Genomic DNA, 18,659 nt, shown 5'->3' on the forward strand with positions numbered 1-18,659 from the left:
ATGTGTAATCAGCTGGACTGTGATATATGGATTCATATTACAATAATTTAGATTCCACTCTTGGGATGCATTGTCATACTGCTGTGGTCTGTGCTCTCAGAAGCACCACGGTGGAATGTCTTGCGCCTGCACCCAGCACATAAAAAATAAACTAGAAGTATATTACAGAATCTTCTCAGAGCAGGTGATAGGGGCAGTGCACAGAGCACAGCAGTGTTAGGACAAACCCCCAGTGCACTTGAAGAAGCGACCCTAGAATATATCACAGTGCTGCTGCTACTCACACATCTCTCCATGGACAATACCAAATACTGCCTGCAGAGAGCACAGAGCACAGCAGTGAGAGGACATGCCCCTAGTGCACTTGGAGACGCTAGAATCCTGGAATATAGATCCATATTTTGCAGTCCTGCTGTTAACAACCTGCACACAGGGCTGATCACACATCTCTCCAGGGACAATACATAACAGTGGCTGAAGGGAGCACAGAGCACAGCAGTGTGAGGTCTGATTACACATCTCTCCAGGGACGATACATAACACTGGCAGCACAGAGCACAGCAGTGTGAGGTCTGATCACACATCTCTCCAGGGACAATACATACCACTGGCTGAAGGGAGCACGGAGCACAGCAGTGTGAGGTCTGACTGCACATCTCTCCAGGGACAATACTTAACTCTGGCTGCACAGAACACAGCAGTGTGAGGGACTGTCTGCAGTCTGTATGGTCACACCTACTGATAGACTTGGTGCAGCATCTACACATTTAAAATTAATTCATTTGGGTAAAGTCATATTTACCAATAAGGAGGATGTTGAGCAGGACTGTAGATATGAGCCCTGCAGAGCAAGATGGGCACACGCGTGTTACATGTTCTCTGGGAGCTCAGCATCTGACACAGGGGAAGATGCTGAAATGTCACCAAGATGCATCTCATTAGGAAGATTCCTGCAGCAGAGGATTACAGACTAATTGCTCCCCTGACAATGAGGCAGAGGATTTCCACAGGATTCCCATAGTCCTGGGCTCCAGGGCCCCTCTATAAACACACACAAGCCTCAGCAATGGGGACCACCTATGGCTATTAACCCCTTCACATCAGTAAGAGCTGGGGGAAGACAACGGGAAGGTTAGGAATTCTAAGAACTGGAGGAAATATAAAAACATAAGTAGCATAGAGAATGTTGTGGATGGTATTATGTGTGATAGCATAGTGCACCTGTTACATAGGACTGCTGCTGACATCTACCACATGATCTATACTCAGAGAGTTATAAGTGTGTTATCTGTGGTGTTACATAGGACTGCAGGTGACATCTACGACATGATCTGTACTCAGAGAGATATCACTGTGTTATCTGTGATGTTACATAGGACTGCAGGACACATCTACTACATGATCTGTACTCAGGGATATCACTGTGTTACCTGTGGTGTTACATAGGACTGCAGGACACATCTACTACATGATCGGTTCTCAGAGAGTTATCACTGTGTTATCTGTGGTCTTACATAGGACTGCAGGACACATCTACTACATGATCTTTACTAAGAGAGTTATCACTGTGTTACCTGTGGTGTTACATAGGACTGCAGGACACATCTACTACATGATCGGTTCTCAGAGAGTTATCACTGTGTTATCTGTGGTGTTACATGGGACTGCAGGACACATCTACTACATGATCTGTACTCAGAGAGATATCACTGTGTTATCTGTGGTGTTACATAGGACTGCAGGACACATCCACTACATGATCTGTTCTCAGAGAGATATCACTGTGTTATCTGTGGTGTTACATAGGACTGCAGGACACATCTACTACATGATCTGTACTCACAGCGTTTTCACTGTGTTACCTGTGATGTTACATAGGACTGCAGGACACATCTACTACATGCTCTGTACTCAGGGATATCACTGTGTTATCTGTGGTGTTACATAGGACTGCAGGTGACATCTACTACATGATATGTACTCAGAGAGATATCACTGTGTTATCTGTGGTGTTACATAGGACTGCAGGACACATCTACTACATGATCTGTACTCACAGAGATATCACTGTGTTACCTGTGGTGTTACATAGGACTGCAGGACACGTCTACTACATGATCTGTACTCAGGGATATCACTGTGTTATCTGTGGTGTTACATAGGACTGCAGGTGACATCTACTACATGATATGTACTCAGACAGTTATCACTGTGTTACCTGTGATATGTGCTGGGTTTCTGGGGGTCATCAGCGTATGACGTGATGGCTGGAGGGGCTGAGCACAGACTATGACATTTGGCAGAAGACCTTAAATCTGACGCACCTGGACCCCTGCAGCGGGGACTTTGCCCTGCAGCACTTCCAAATTTGTTACCTGTCAGCCTCTCCTACAACACACATCTGCTCCTTCAATCAGGACATGAGATTTATCATTCTGGGGCGATGCTGACCCCATGGCAATAACTGCCTGAGAACATAGGGGGCGCTAGACTGGTTACAATGCACAAACAACCCAAAATACATTGTATACAAGTATAACAAAGGATAACCCACATCTCTGCACTACAGTGATGAAAAGGGGGAATTGTCATCTGGAATTATAAGAATGCAATCTGAGGCTGATAAAGGTGAAACCAATAGGGTGAGGGTTAAATTCTAGAGATTCATTAAAGGTGTCAGATCAGGTAACCTGGCATCTCCCCAGCATATGGACACAGACGCATTGTGTAATAATAGAATTAGTCATCGTCTTAGCACCTAGTAAACAACCCAGGGTGCAAGTAATGAGTAAGAAGCTGTCCTCAGGTAAAAGACGGAATGTAGGATAAATGACAATGACTGTAATACTGCCTCCTATGTACAAGAATATAACTTCTATAATACTGCCCCCTATGTACAAGAATATAACTTCTATAATACTAATCCCTATGTACAAGAATATAACTACTATAATACTGCCTCCTATGTACAAGAATATAACTTCTATAATACTGATCCCTATGTACAAGAATATAACTTCTATAATACTGATCCCTATGTACAGGAATATAACTACTATAATACTGCCCCCTATGTACAAGAATATAACTACTATAATACTGCCCCCTATGTACAAGGAAATAACTTCTATAATACTGCCCCCTATGTACAAGAATATAACTACTATAATACTATCCCCTATGTACAAGAATATAACTACTATAATACTGCTTCCTATGTACAAGAATATAACTACTATAATACAGCCCCATATGTACAAGAATATAACTACTATAATACTGCCCCCTATGTACAGGAATACAACTACTATAATCTTGCCCCCTATGTACAAGAATATAACTACTATAATACTGCCCCCTATGTACAGGAATATAACTACTATAATACTGCCCCCTATGTACAAGACTATAACTACTATAATACTGCCCCCTATGTACAAGACTATAACTACTATAATACTGCCCCCTATGTACAAGAATATAACTACTATAATACTGCCCATATGTACAGGAATATAACTACTATAATACTGCCCCCTATGTAAGGAATATACCATAATACTGCCCCCTATGTACAAGAATACAACTACTATAATACTGCCCATATGTACAGGAATATAACTACTATAATACTGCCCCCTATGTATAAGAATACAACTACTATAATACTGCCCATATGTACAAGAATATAACTACTATAATACTGCCCCCTATGTACAGTAATATAATTACTATAATACTGCCCCCTATGTACAAGAATATAACTACTATAATCCTGCCCCCTATGTACAAGAATATAACTACTATAATACTGCCCCCTATGTACAAGACTATAACTACTATAATACTACACCCTATGTACAAGAATATAACTACTATAATACTGCCCCCTATGTACAAGAATATAACTACTATAATACTGCCCCCTATGTACAAGAATATAACTACTATAATACTGCCTCCTATGTACAAGAATATAACTACTATAATACTGCCCCTTTGTACAAGAATATAACTACTATAATACTGCCCCTATGTGCAAGAATATAACTACAGTACTATAATACTGCCCCCTATGTACAAGAATATAACTACTATAATACTGCCCCTATGTACAGGAATATAACTACTATAATACTGCCCCTATGTACAAGAATATAACTACTATAATACTGCCCCTATGTACAAGAATATAACTGCTATAGTACTGCCCCTATGTACAAGACTATAACTACTATAATACTACACCCTATGTACAAGAATATAACTACTATAATACTGCCCCCTATGTACAAGAATATAACTACTATAATACTGCCCCCTATGTACAAGAATATAACTACTATAATACTGCCCCCATGTACAAGAATATAACTACTATAATACTGCCCCCTATGTACAAGAATATAACTACTATAATACTGCCCCGTATGTACAAGAATATAACTACTGTAATACTGCCCCCTATGTACAAGAATATAACTACTATAATACTACACCCTATGTACAAGAATATAACTACTATAATCCTGCCCCCTATGTACAAGAATATAACTACTATAATACTGCCCCCTATGTACAAGACTATAACTACTATAATACTACACCCTATGTACAAGAATATAACTACTATAATACTGCCCCCTATGTACAAGAATATAACTACTATAATACTGCCCCCTATGTACAAGAATATAACTACTATAATACTGCCCCTATGTACAGGAATATAACTACTATAATACTGCCCCCTATGTACAAGAATATAACTACTATAATACTGCCCCCTATGTACAAGAATATAACTACTATAATACTGCCCCCTATGTACAAGAATATAACTGCTATAATACTGCCTAATATGTACAAGAATATAACTACTATAATACTGCCCCCTATGTACAAGAATATAACTACTATAATACTGCCTCCTATGTACAAGAATATAACTACTATAATACTGCCCCCTATGTACAAGAATATAACTACTATAATACTGCCCCCTATGTACAAGAATATAACTACTATAATACTGCCTCCTATGTACAAGAATATAACTACTATAATACTGCCCCCTATGTACAAGAATATAACTACTATAATACTGCCCCCTATGTACAAGAATATAACTACTATAATACTGCCTCCTATGTACAAGAATATAACTACTATAATACTGTCCCCTATGTACAAGAATATAACTACTATAATACTGCCCCCTATGTACAAGAATATAACTACTATAATACTGCCCCCTATGTACAAGAATATAACTACTATAATACTGCCCCCTATGTACAAGAATATAACTACTATAATACTGCCTCCTATGTACAAGAATATAACTACTATAATACTGCCTAATATGTACAAGAATATAACTACTATAATACTGCCCCCTATGTACAAGAATATAACTACTATAATACTGCCCCCTATGTACAAGAATATAACTACTATAATACTCCTCCTATGTACAAGAATATAACTACTATAATACTGCCCCCTATGTACAAGAATATAACTACTATAATACTGCCCCCTATGTACAAGAATAACAATGGGCCACATTTATCAGTAATAGTGCAGTCCGTTTTATGTGCAATTGCCTGTGGAGTGTACAGGGGGCGCTTGGTCTTCATGAGTCTCGCGCCCCTTGCACTGCTCGGGAAGTGTCACCATTATTTTTGGAGTACTTTGTTTATGCTGCAGAATTGTGACCCGCGTCAGTAGTAAATGTGCTGCAAAATCCAATTAAGCAGTAACTTTAGGTGCAGATTTTCTCTGTCTTGTCGGACACAGTGCGGCCGTGACCCAGAACTGCTGCAGACGCTTTATAATTACATGTACGAGCAGTTTGCACGTTCTTTTCAGCGCGAAGACAGAAAACTGGCGCAAACACTTTAATAAATGTGGCCCAAAGTTTCCATTCACTGATGGCAGGCAGACAGAAACTATACACAAACTTATTTGAGATTTGGTAACTCGACATTTTTGCATTTATTTGTATTTACATAAAGTGGAAACATTAGGGTCATTAGGGTCTGGTGACCCCGGGATATGTTGGGTCCTCCACTGTCTGGGCTGTGGGGCCGTGTATAGTTGGAGAGCCACTTCTCTACAGCCTGTCCCCTCAGGGTGAACTTCACAGACTGGCAGACAGGAGGCGCTGTTGAACCCCGAGCCACATGAAGTAGGTGACCTGACAATTTACAATCTATTTATTATAATCGTTCATTTGGAAAGCTGAGAGGCAAACATGCCCCCCCTCACGCCGGGGACAATGGAGGCTCGCAGGCACAACATGTGCAAACACTGAGATTTGGAAGTGAATCAGTTTCCTGATCGCTGTCTATTTGTGGTGAACATACGAGTCGCCTTTGTTGCCGGAAGTAGATGGTGTTTGAGTGCGAGACTCTGCAGGATGAAAACAATTGTGGCCAAGGTCCCATGAGACCAGGCAAGTGCAGAGAATATGCCCTAAACTACCCCTAGGGTGGAACCCAACGCTAAAGTGACCTAGTAACAGGAACAATTCTCCAAATCCGCCCTATATACCCCCCTAGAGGGGCGGCCCAGTGCAAGAGGGACCGAGTAACAGGAACAATTCTCCATATCTGCCCTATATACCTCCTAAAGGGGCGGCCCAGTGCAAGAGGGACCTAGTAACAGGAATAATTCTCCAAATCTGCCCTATATACCCCCTAGAGGGACGGCCCAGTGCTAAAGTGACCTAGTAATAGGAATACTTCTCCAAATCTGCCCTATACATCCCCTAGAGGGGCGTCCCAGTGCAAATGTGGAACAATCCCCCATATCTTCCAGAATAGGAACAATCCCCATTATCTTCCAGAACCAGCCCCTAGTGGGGCGGCCTAATGTGCGAGGCACCTAGTAATAGGAACAATCCTTGAAATCTAGTCACTAGCAGGGCTGGCAAGCCGGGAGTCTGCTAAACTTTTATATACTTTTGAATTTGAATGGAACTAAGAAAGTTTTATAAAAGAAGATTGGAAATCTATTAAAAAAGCCAATGGGAACCTGATATTAGGTTAAAATTCTCTTTGCAGCAGTGACAGGTCTCCCAGGTTTGCACATTGATTGTCACTTCCACGGTGGCCAGAGGTCCCCCCATTCTTCTTTGTACATTTAGAGGCTGGAGGTCCCCCCATTCTTCTTTGCATTTAGAGGCTGGAGGTTCCCCCATTCTTCTTTGTACATTTAGAGGCTTTAGGTCCCCCCATTCTTCTTTGTACATTTAGAGGCTGGAGGTTCCCCCATTCTTCTTTGTACATTTAGAGGCTGGAGGTTCCCCCATTCTTCTTTGTACATTTAGAGGCTGGAGGTTCCCCCCATTCTTATTTGTACATTTAGAGGTTGGAGGTTCCCCCATTCTTCTTTGCACATCTAGAGGCTGGAGGTTCCCCCATTCTTCTTTGTACATTTAGAGGCTGGAGGCTCCCCCATTCATCTTTGTACATTTAGAGGCTTTAGGTCCCCCCATTCTTATTTGTACATTTAGAGGTTGGAGGTTCCCCCATTCTTCTTTGCACATCTAGAGGCTGGAGGTTCCCCCATTCTTCTTTGTACATTTAGAGGCTGGAGGCTCCCCCATTCTTATTTGCACATCTAGAGGCTGGAGGTTCCTCCATTCTTCTTTGCACATCTAGAGGCTAGAGGTTCCCCCATTCTTCTTTGTACATTTAGAGGCTGGAGGCTCCCCCATTCTTATTTGCACATCTAGAGGCTGGAGGTTCCCCCCATTCTTCTTTGCACATCTAGAAGCTGGAGGTTCCCCCATTCTTCTTTGCACATCTAGAAGCTGGAGGTTCCCCCATTCTTCTTTGTACATTTAGAGGCTGGAGGTTCCCCCATTCTTCTTTGTACATTTAGAGGCTGGAGGTCCCCCCCCCCCATTTTTCTTCGGACATCTAGAGGCTAGAGCTTCCCCCATTTTTCTACATCTAGAGGTATGTATCCGGCTAACCCCTAAGAATATGAAAGGCGGTGACCTCATAGTGATCTGGCAGAGGTGAGCGGCATGGTCTGTAGTCAGACTGTGCCCCATTACACCAATCATGAGGCGATATAGCAGACGCCCAAAGCCGACCCTCTGCTAGGAGGAGACCAGTACAGCTGCAGGACATGAATAACACCTGTCTAACATAAAGCAGCTGTACTTGCCCTTTAAGAAGTGGCGAGAATTTAATGAGAGCCCTCGCTGGATTCTTAATAAAACAGAGGATTTGTCTTTACATTCCAAAGTAAATATGGAGCCGGCGAGGGGGGCGGGGGAGCGGGTGCCAGCAAACATTAGGTGTTTACCCAGGCAAGAAGTAAATGAAGAGCCCAGGTACACGCCACGCGGAGGAGGCAGCACCCTGCTACTACCCAGGAGCTGAGCCAAGGTGACCCCAAAACTACTCAGAAATTAGTGCAATCACAAGGTCCGCAACTTTCTATTAAACTTTATGCTTCATGTCAAGACGTTGCCACATCTGCACGGCTCATTACAATGTAACAGAACTGTCACAGCACTGCATTCACACACATATGATGTTACCACCACAAGTGGACGCGTGATAATATATCCTTGGGTGTCTTTTTTTATTTTATTCCCTGGATTCTGAACATTTCTATGAATGATATCCGGGTGCGTTCACATGTGGCAGTAACTCATGCGTTTTGAAACACATCAGAACAGCTGAGAAGAGGTGATTTACATTTCTGTTAACATCTGTTAGGCAAAACTCCTCTTCTCAACAGTTTGGAAATGCTTGCGTTACCTGCTCAGACCCTTATGGTAACATGGATAGAATTCATAGAACTGCAGTGTTTCTCCTTAGTACAATATCCAACAATACCCTACATCCTGACTGACTAAGGGAGGAGCTGTAGAGGAGCACAAAGGTGGGGGCTGAGGAGTGAGCAGCACAGACAAGTCATGTGTTGTTATTGGAAATGCATCTAAACCAAAGCCCAACCCCTGGGACTACACAGAGGATTCTGTCAGGGTGCAAGGTAAGTTCTAACACAAATATATTGTAATGCAAATGCTTAGAGAAAGCAGAAAGGTAGGTGTGCAATGTAGCTCTAATGGGCATCTGTAATCTGTTTTTAGTGAAAATTAGGTCCCTGGTGTCAGGTTCCCTTTAAGGACCAATGGGGGGAGATGGGGTAAACTGATTATAGATTTTAAAGCATATAATACAGAGAACACTTCACTATAACACAAATCACACCCAAAGTAGTTCACATATGTGGCGATTCATGAAGATCGGAGCACGGTCTTCATAAATTTGGGGCACCATGTGAGCGTGCGTCACAATGATGTCATCCATTTATGTGCACAGGTTTGTGTGGCAGTGGATGTAGTGGAGCCGCAACACTATTCTGGAGGAAAGACTTCCTAGAAATACATGTCTAATGCTTAGTAAATGTGGCCCTATGTATTTTGTGCCTGGCTGGTGGTGATTAAACCTGAAGCTGCAGAGATATTTTAAGACTGCGATGAGAACGCCCCTGATTTATGTGAGACTGTTCTATCTGTATGTGACTCATTAAGATTCCATTAATTATTCTTAAAGTGCAAGGACTGTGAAAAAGAAAGCTCAAGGACAACAGTCCAGATGTTGTTTCACCATAATCCATATGGATTCCCAACTGGAGCTGTAGTTCCAAAGTCCTGCTCTGTCTCCTGCTGCGACTAATACATTTACATATCCCAGGAAATCCCCAATATCCCTGCCCTACCAAATGCAGATTAACTGTAAAGCAACTGGCTGCAGCCCCCAGCCCCAAACTCATCTGTAATAGGAGACCTCCCTCTGATCTCTAATAATCTGTATATAGGAGACCATCTCTAATAATCTGTATAGAAGATCTCCCCATCATGTCTTATAGGACCCGTATATAGGACCCTCATCTCACATAGTCTGTACATAGGAGCCCCTAATCTCTAATAGTCTTTATAAAGGAAACTTCTGGTCTCTAATAGTCTGTATATAGGAGACTCCCCTGATGTGTAATGGTCTGTATATAGGAGTTCCCCATATGTAAATGTCTGTATATAGGAGACCTCCCCCTGATCTCTAATAATCTGTCTATAGTAGCCCTTCCCATCTCTAATACTTTGTATGTAGGAGACCTCCCTCAATATCTCTGAGGGTTTGACCAGACGTTCAGTTTTTCAGATGCAGTTTTTGCTGCCCAAACCAGGAATGGAGTAAACGTAGGAGGAGGAGCAGCACCTTTCAATTATTCGTCTCACCCATTATTATCAACATCTGCTTTTGGCTTCAAAAACAACATCTGAAAACCTGAACATGTGGATGCACCCTAATAGTCTGGCTATAGGAGACCACCCCCTGATCGCTAATAATCTGTATATAGTGATATCCAATAATATGTATATAGTAGACCTCCCCCTAACCTCTTATAACAGTGGTGGCGAACCTATGGCACGGGTGCCAGAGGCGGCACTCGGAGCCCCTTCTGTGGGCACCCGGGCCATTGCCCCAGCACAACAGACAGGACTCAAAGAATCTTCCTGCAGTATCAAGCAACTTAAAAGATGCTGCTTTCAGTCATATTTTGATACTTACTTCGCTACTTTGGACTGTAGGAAGAAGGAGAATGAGTAGACAGGGCCGAATTATCTTTGGAGGACCTCCTGCTGGCCCCACGATTTTCTCTGTACAGAGGACACTGGAAAAAAGCTGAACATTTTCCATCTTTCTACTGTGTTGCTGTCCTCAGGAGGCCAATATGATTCGAAAGTTGTTGAATAGGGAGCAATAAGTTGCTGCCTTAATTTTTTGGTTGGCACCACGCGATAAATAAGGGGGGTTTTGGGTTGCAGTTTGGGCACTCGGCCGCTAAAAGGTTTGCCATCATTGTTTTATAATCTGTATAAAGGAAACCACTTCCTGACCTCTAATAATCTGTATATAGGAGACCTCCCCCTGACCTCTAATAATCTGTTTATCGGAGCCTCCTCCATTTCCAATAGTCTGTATAAATGAGACATCCCCTGATCTCTAATATTTGTATGTAAGAACCTTCACCCTGATCTCTAATAATCTGTATATAGGAGACCCCCCTGATCCTCATATCTAATAGTCTTTATATAGGACTCCCCCCATAACTAATACTCTGTATATAGGAGCCTTCCCCGTGGTCTCTAATACTCTGTATATAGGAGCTTCCCCCTTATCTCCAATAGTCTGTATGTAATAACCCACCAATCGCTTATAGTCTGTATATATTAGCCCTCTCCCATCTCTAATAGTCTGTAAATAGGAGACCTCCCCATGAGCTCTAATAATCTATACAGGAACCTTCCCCCTGATCTCTAATAGTCTGTATATAGGATCCCCCATATCTCATAGTTTATATATAGGAGCTCCCCCTGATCTCTAATAGAAGATATATAGGAGACCTCCCCCTAATCTATAATACTCATTATATAGGACCCCCCATCTCTAATAGTAAATATATAGAAGCCTCCCCCTTATTTCTAATTATCTGCATAGGAGCCCCCTTATTTCTAAAAGTTTGTATGTTGGAGCTACCCCTTCATCTCTTATAGTCTGTATATAGGAGACTCCAACTGATCTCTAATAATCTGCATATAGGAACCTCCCCCGATTACTAATAGTCTGTATATAGGAGCCTCCCGCTGATCTCTTGTAGTCTCTATATAGGAACCTTCCCCCTGATCTCTAATAGTCTGTATATAGGAACCTTCCCCCTGATCTCTAATAGTCTGTATATAGGAACCTTCCCCCTGATCTCTTGTAGTCTGTATATAGGAGCTCCCCCTGATCTCTTGTAGTCTGTATATAGGAACCTCCCCCGATTACTTATAGTCTGTATATTGGAGCTCCCCCTGATCTCTAATAGTCTTTATATAGGAGACTCCCCCTGATCTCTTGTAGTCTGTATGTAGGAACCTTCCCCCTGATCTCTTGTAGTCTGTATGTAGGAACCTTCCCCCTGATCTCTTGTAGTCTGTATGTAGGAACCTTCCCCCTGATCTCTTGTAGTCTGTATGTAGGAACCTTCCCCCTGATCTCTTGTAGTCTGTATGTAGGAGCCTTCCCCCTGATCTCTTGTAGTCTGTATGTAGGAACCTTCCCCCTGATCTCTTGTAGTCTGTATGTAGGAACCTTCCCCCTGATCTCTAATAGTCTGTATGTAGGAACCTTCCCCCTGATGTCTTGTAGTCTGTATGTAGGAACCTTCCCCCTGATCTCTTGTAGTCTGTATGTAGGAACCTTCCCCCTGATCTCTTGTAGTCTGTATGTAGGAGCCTTCCCCCTGATCTCTTGTAGTCTGTATGTAGGAGCCTTCCCCCTGATCTCTTGTAGTCTGTATGTAGGAACCTTCCCCCTGATCTCTAATAGTCTGTATGTAGGAGCTCCCCCTGATCACTTGTAGTCTGTATGTAGGAGCTCCCCCTGATCTCTTGTAGTCTGTATGTAGGAGCTCCCCCTGATCTCTTGTAGTCTGTATGTAGGAGCTCCCTCTGATCTCTTGTAGTCTGTATGTAGGAGCTCCCCCTGATCTCTTGTAGTCTGTATGTAGGAACCTTCCCCCTGATCTCTTGTAGTCTGTATGTAGGAGCTCCCCCTGATCTCTTGTAGTCTGTATGTAGGAGCTCCCCCTGATCACTTGTAGTCTGTATGTAGGAGCTCCCTCTGATCTCTTGTAGTCTGTATGTAGGAGCCTTCCCCCTGATCTCTTGTAGTCTGTATGTAGGAACCTTCCCCCTGATCTCTTGTAGTCTGTATGTAGGAACCTTCCCCCTGATCTCTTGTAGTCTGTATGTAGGAACCTTCCCCCTGATCTCTTGTAGTCTGTATGTAGGAGCCTTCCCCCTGATCTCTTGTAGTCTGTATGTAGGAACCTTCCCCCTGATCTCTTGTAGTCTGTATGTAGGAACCTTCCCCCTGATCTCTAATAGTCTGTATGTAGGAACCTTCCCCCTGATCTCTTGTAGTCTGTATGTAGGAACCTTCCCCCTGATCTCTTGTAGTCTGTATGTAGGAGCCTTCCCCCTGATCTCTTGTAGTCTGTATGTAGGAACCTTCCCCCTGATCTCTAATAGTCTGTATGTAGGAGCTCCCCCTGATCACTTGTAGTCTGTATGTAGGAGCTCCCCCTGATCTCTTATAGTCTGTATGTAGGAGCTCCCCCTGATCTCTTGTAGTCTGTATGTAGGAGCTCCCTCTGATCTCTTGTAGTCTGTATGTAGGAGCTCCCCCTGATCTCTTGTAGTCTGTATGTAGGAACCTTCCCCCTGATCTCTTGTAGTCTGTATGTAGGAGCTCCCCCTGATCTCTTGTAGTCTGTATGTAGGAGCTCCCCCTGATCACTTGTAGTCTGTATGTAGGAGCTCCCCCTGATCTCTTGTAGTCTGTATGTAGGAGCTCCCCCTGATCTCTTGTAGTCTGTATGTAGGAACCTTCCACTAATCTCGTGTAGTCTGTATGTAGGAACCTTCCCCCTGATCTCTTGTAGTCTGTATGTAGGAACCTTCCCCCTGATCTCTTGTAGTCTGTATGTAGGAACCTTCCCCCTGATCTCTTGTAGTCTGTATGTAGGAGCTCCCCCTGATCTCTTGTAGTCTGTATGTAGGAGCTCCCCCTGATCTCTTGTAGTCTGTATGTAGGAACCTTCCACTGATCTCTTGTAGTCTGTATGTAGGAACCTTCCCCTGATCTCTTGTAGTCTGTATGTAGGAGCCTTCCCCCTGATCTCTTGTAGTCTGTATGTAGGAACCTTCCCCCTGATCTCTTGTAGTCTGTATGTAGGAACCTTCCCCCTGATCTCTTGTAGTCTGTATGTAGGAGCTCCCCCTGATCTCTTGTAGTCTGTATGTAGGAACCTTCCCCCTGATCTCTTGTAGTCTGTATGTAGGAACCTTCCCCCTGATCTCTTGTAGTCTGTATGTAGGAACCTTCCCCCTGATCTCTTGTAGTCTGTATGTAGGAGCTCCCCCTGATCTCTTGTAGTCTGTATGTAGGAGCTCCCCCTGATCACTTGTAGTCTGTATGTAGGAACCTTCCCCCTGATCTCTTGTAGTCTGTATGTAGGAACCTTCCCCCTGATCTCTTGTAGTCTGTATGTAGGAGCCTTCCCCCTGATCTCTTGTAGTCTGTATGTAGGAACCTTCCCCCTGATCTCTTGTAGTCTGTATGTAGGAACCTTCCCCCTGATCTCTTGTAGTCTGTATGTAGGAGCTCCCCCTGATCTCTTGTAGTCTGTATGTAGGAGCCTTCCCCCTGATCTCTTGTAGTCTGTATGTAGGAACCTTCCCCCTGATCTCTTGTAGTCTGTATGTAGGAACCTTCCCCCTGATCTCTTGTAGTCTGTATGCAGGAACCTTCCCCCTGATCTCTTGTAGTCTGTATGTAGGAGCTCTCTCTGATCTCTTGTAGTCTGTATGTAGGAACCTTCCACTGATCTCTTGTAGTCTGTATGTAGGAGCTCCCCCTGATCTCTTGTAGTCTGTATGTAGGAGCTCCCCCTGATCTCTTGTAGTCTGTATGTAGGAACCTTCCCCCTGATCTCTTGTAGTCTGTATGTAGGAGCTCCCTCTGATCTCTTGTAGTCTGTATGTAGGAACCTTCCCCCTGATCTCTTGTAGTCTGTATGTAGGAACCTTCCCCCTGATCTCTTGTAGTCTGTATGTAGGAGCTCCCCCTGATCTCTTGTAGTCTGTATGTAGGAGCTCCCCTGATCTCTTGTAGTCTGTATGTAGGAGCTCCCCTGATCTCTTGTAGTCTGTATGTAGGAGCTCCCCCTGATCTCTTGTAGTCTGTATGTAGGAGCCTTCCCCCTGATCTCTTGTAGTCTGTATGTAGGAACCTTCCTCCTGATCTCTTGTAGTCTGTATGTAGGAGCTCCCCTGATCTCTTGTAGTCTGTATGTAGGAGCTCCCCCTGATCTCTTGTAGTCTGTATGTAGGAGCTCCCCTGATCTCTTGTAGTCTGTATGTAGGAACCTTCCTCCTGATCTCTTGTAGTCTGTATGTAGGAGCTCCCCCTGATCTCTTGTAGTCTGTATGTAGGAGCTCCCCTGACCTCTTGTAGTCTGTATGTAGGAACCTTCCTCCTGATCTCTTGTAGTCTGTATGTAGGAGCTCCCCTGATCTCTTGTAGTCTGTATGTAGGAACCTTCCTCCTGATCTCTTGTAGTCTGTATGTAGGAGCTCCCCTGATCTCTTGTAGTCTGTATGTAGGAACCTTCCCCCTGATCTCTTGTAGTCTGTATGTAGGAGCTCCCCCTGATCTCTTGTAGTCTGTATGTAGGAGCTCCCCCTGATCTCTTGTAGTCTGTATGTAGGAGCTCCCCCTGATCTCTTGTAGTCTGTATGTAGGAGCCTTCCCCCTGATCTCTTGTAGTCTGTATGTAGGAACCTTCCTCCTGATCTCTTGTAGTCTGTATGTAGGAACCTTCCCTCTGATCTCTTGTAGTCTGTATGTAGGAGCTCCCCTGATCTCTTGTAGTCTGTATGTAGGAGCTCCCCCTGATCTCTTGTAGTCTGTATGTAGGAGCTCCCCCTGATCTCTTGTAGTCTGTATGTAGGAGCTCCCCCTGATCTCTTGTAGTCTGTATGTAGGAGCTCCCCCTGATCTCTTGTAGTCTGTATGTAGGAGCTCCCCCACTATGTTTGTGTCCTCTACAAATCTCAGCCATTGATTTCCAATCTTCAAATGTAACAATTACCAGCAACAAATAACACTGTAAAATAATATTGATGGTTTTTCACAGACATTTGATATATTGTTGGATACAATCAGATTATTTCCACAAACGCACAGATGATTTAGTAACTTTGTGAAGGGACTGATTGGGGGTCATTTTCTGTGTTTATGGCCACTCAGTGTTATAATAGTGAAGGTTTTGGGGCGGAGGCACCCCTACATAGAATAATCCTCTGACTACACCGTTGAAATATAACTTTACCAATCAACTTTTTAGTAAACTTCTTCCTTCACACCCAGAGCTTCATTCAAAGTTCTGCTACTTGTTCTTAAAGGGGTATTCTTGTCTTGGCATTCACATTCTGTTTCATTAATCTGCCATATATAAACATTTCTTCAATTAGATGTTATTACAAAAAGTGTTCCTTTTTGAAGATATTTTTTCATAAATGTAGTGATATGGTCACTTAGAAAGAAGACTGTGTCCTTGGATACGGCCACCTCTGCTGGAGTGATTGCACAGGGAAACAAAAAGTCTCTGAATATTAAATGTCTGGGAGTTACTCCAGGTCCCACAGCCGCCCTCTAGTAATGAACGTTGAATCCAGGAGGTCTGGCAGAACTCTATAGCGCATGTCTGGCCACCCCTGCCAGAGTGCAGGGTGGTCGTATCTGAGGAAGTCATTTCATTTCTAAGGGTTAACATGGCAACATTTATGAGAAATTATCTTCACACAGGAAAATTTTTTTTAATAACATCCAAGTGAAGAAATGTTTACATATGGCAAATGAATTTAATTAAATGTGAATGCGCAGATGGGAATACCCCTTTAAGGACAAGCAGCCCCACCCCACTATCAGTCATGCGACACCCACAATGCACTACTCTTTTTCGCAATATGAAGCTAGTTGTTATCTGAATGCAGCTTTTGATGTGAACAGAGCGGGACCATGGAGAGATTGATACTGCAAGCATTCGATAACACAATGAAAATCACATTGAAAATCATGCAACTGGAAAATTTTTGGAAGCAGAGGGACTCCATCAGTCATTGCTCTGTCCAATAATATTGGGGTGTTTGTAATGGGCTCCCCCAGAAACTCTCACCATGCTGGATACCAGCTGAAGGGGGACTTTGCCTTAAAATTTTATCAAGAAATATCATATTCAAAAACAAGCAACTTTTCAGATGAGAGGTAACCCTGAGATTGTACTGCATACAGGGGTGGCTTTTGTCCCTCATTACTCTCTGATTGGGGGGGGGGGGGTATTGTCTTGCCCCTCCATAATTAATCTAGATATATCACAGTCAAAAACATACTATATGAAACTTGTTGGAATGAAATAAACCCTTAGGTTACTGCCTGGGCTAGAAGGTTAGGATCTCAACAATTGCAATGCATGGACACCCACAATAAATTATCAGATTAAGTGGGGGTACACTGTTACGTTACTCTATATTAGATATAAACCCAAAAACTTGCAAATGGGACCCTCCAATCTTTAACCATCTGATGTGGAATGTTAGAATTCCATATTTTATGTCTCCCACCACTCTCATTACTCAGGGGGTTCCTCCTCCATATTTAATGGATATATCCAAATACATGGTTCTTTTAGAAAAATGGGGAACCCCTACCCTTTAGTGTGTGTGATGGTTGAAGGGTGCTGTGGTTGACCCCCAAAATTCATGGACAAGTTATTTCTAAGGAGCCAGGCAGATTTTGTCTCAATCAGGCAATACTCCATGATTGTCATTACAGTGTCCAAGGAGCAGATAAAGGTTAGCGATACACAACACACAGACTTCTATTACTCCCCATAGCAACAAGCCTATTTATAATGTGTCCTACCTGCATCAAAGGGCTGCAACAAGAAGCTAGATGCAGGTCTACAGGTACATTCAAGCACTAAGATGAAGAAAAAAACTCGCGTCAGCAGGTGAATGAAACGCGTCCAATTACATTACATGCACAATTAAAAGCATTTACACTCCATCTCCAACTAAAAACAATTAAAAAAGGAAGAAAAACAATAAATAAATGAAGGAAATGAAAATAAAACAAAGAATCAAGGAAAAAAATAAAACAAATGCAATATACAAGCCCTGGGGTCTACTGCAACTGGTGCCTTGCTGCTGGTGGCACTGATGTCATAGGAGGGTGGTGATGTCATCTTGAGTGAGGCCCAGGAAAAAGGCGTCCAGAGGAGCCGCTTCTCCATATTCCCATACTCAAGTTCAAAGTAAAAACAAACATAAAAGCGAACAATGGAAACAGAACAGGAAAACAAAGGAAGTAACGAAAAGAGGTAGATGCCCCTCCCCCCTCGACTACAGATTCCTATCACTCCCCACAGCTAAGGATTATTATTGTATATCCAGTGCCTGCCGGACGCTGAAACATGACACAGACTAGGGGGTCCTCAAGCCACAAACACAAAGGTCCAATAATTCCAAAAGATCCAGAGCCGCTGTATTGGGTTGCATTTACATGCTGCGTTTTTTGTAAGAAATCTTTCGTCATAAATATTTTGCATATTATTCTTTTTTGAAAAGTATAGCAAAACTTTTAAAAAAACATTTTTATAAGTTTAGATACTTTGTTACCTCTGATAATTCACAACATGGTTAATAATGTGACAATGATCAAGTCATAGAATACAGAAATTAAAAAATGCAATAAAGTACAAGTGCTATTACATATATACAGGAGCTGATCCCCCCATTATATATTCACATGGGCTCATCCCCCTATTACATATATACATGAGATGATGCCCCATTATATATTCACATGGGCTCATCCCCCTATTACATATATACATGAGATGATGCCCCATTATATTTTCACATGGGCTCATCCCCCTATTACATATATACATGAGATGATCCCCCATTACATATATATACATGAGCTGATCCCCCTATTACATATATACATGAG

The 18,659-nt window shown here is 42.8% G+C and overlaps 1 protein-coding gene across 43 annotated transcripts in view; it reads right to left on the reverse strand.

Moving 5' to 3' along the window:
* Positions 1-18,659, reverse strand: part of TCF7L2 (transcription factor 7 like 2) — a 157,931-nt gene that overhangs the window by 70,006 nt on the left and 69,266 nt on the right. For 35 of the 43 annotated variants that reach the window (XR_011850859.1, XM_072131438.1, XM_072131439.1 and 32 more), the window contains exon 4: positions 17,568-17,624. The exons of the other annotated variants lie outside the window; for them this stretch is intronic. Coding sequence is in view for 34 of the 35 variants with exons in the window: in XM_072131438.1 (XP_071987539.1) it covers positions 17,568-17,624 (57 nt within the window). In the remaining variant the exon portion in view is untranslated. The remainder of the gene's footprint in view (positions 1-17,567; positions 17,625-18,659) is intronic. 43 annotated transcript variants of the gene reach the window in all.

Source organism: Engystomops pustulosus, chromosome 11 (assembly GCF_040894005.1).
Source record: "Engystomops pustulosus chromosome 11, aEngPut4.maternal, whole genome shotgun sequence".
Taxonomy (NCBI): domain Eukaryota; kingdom Metazoa; phylum Chordata; class Amphibia; order Anura; family Leptodactylidae; genus Engystomops; species Engystomops pustulosus.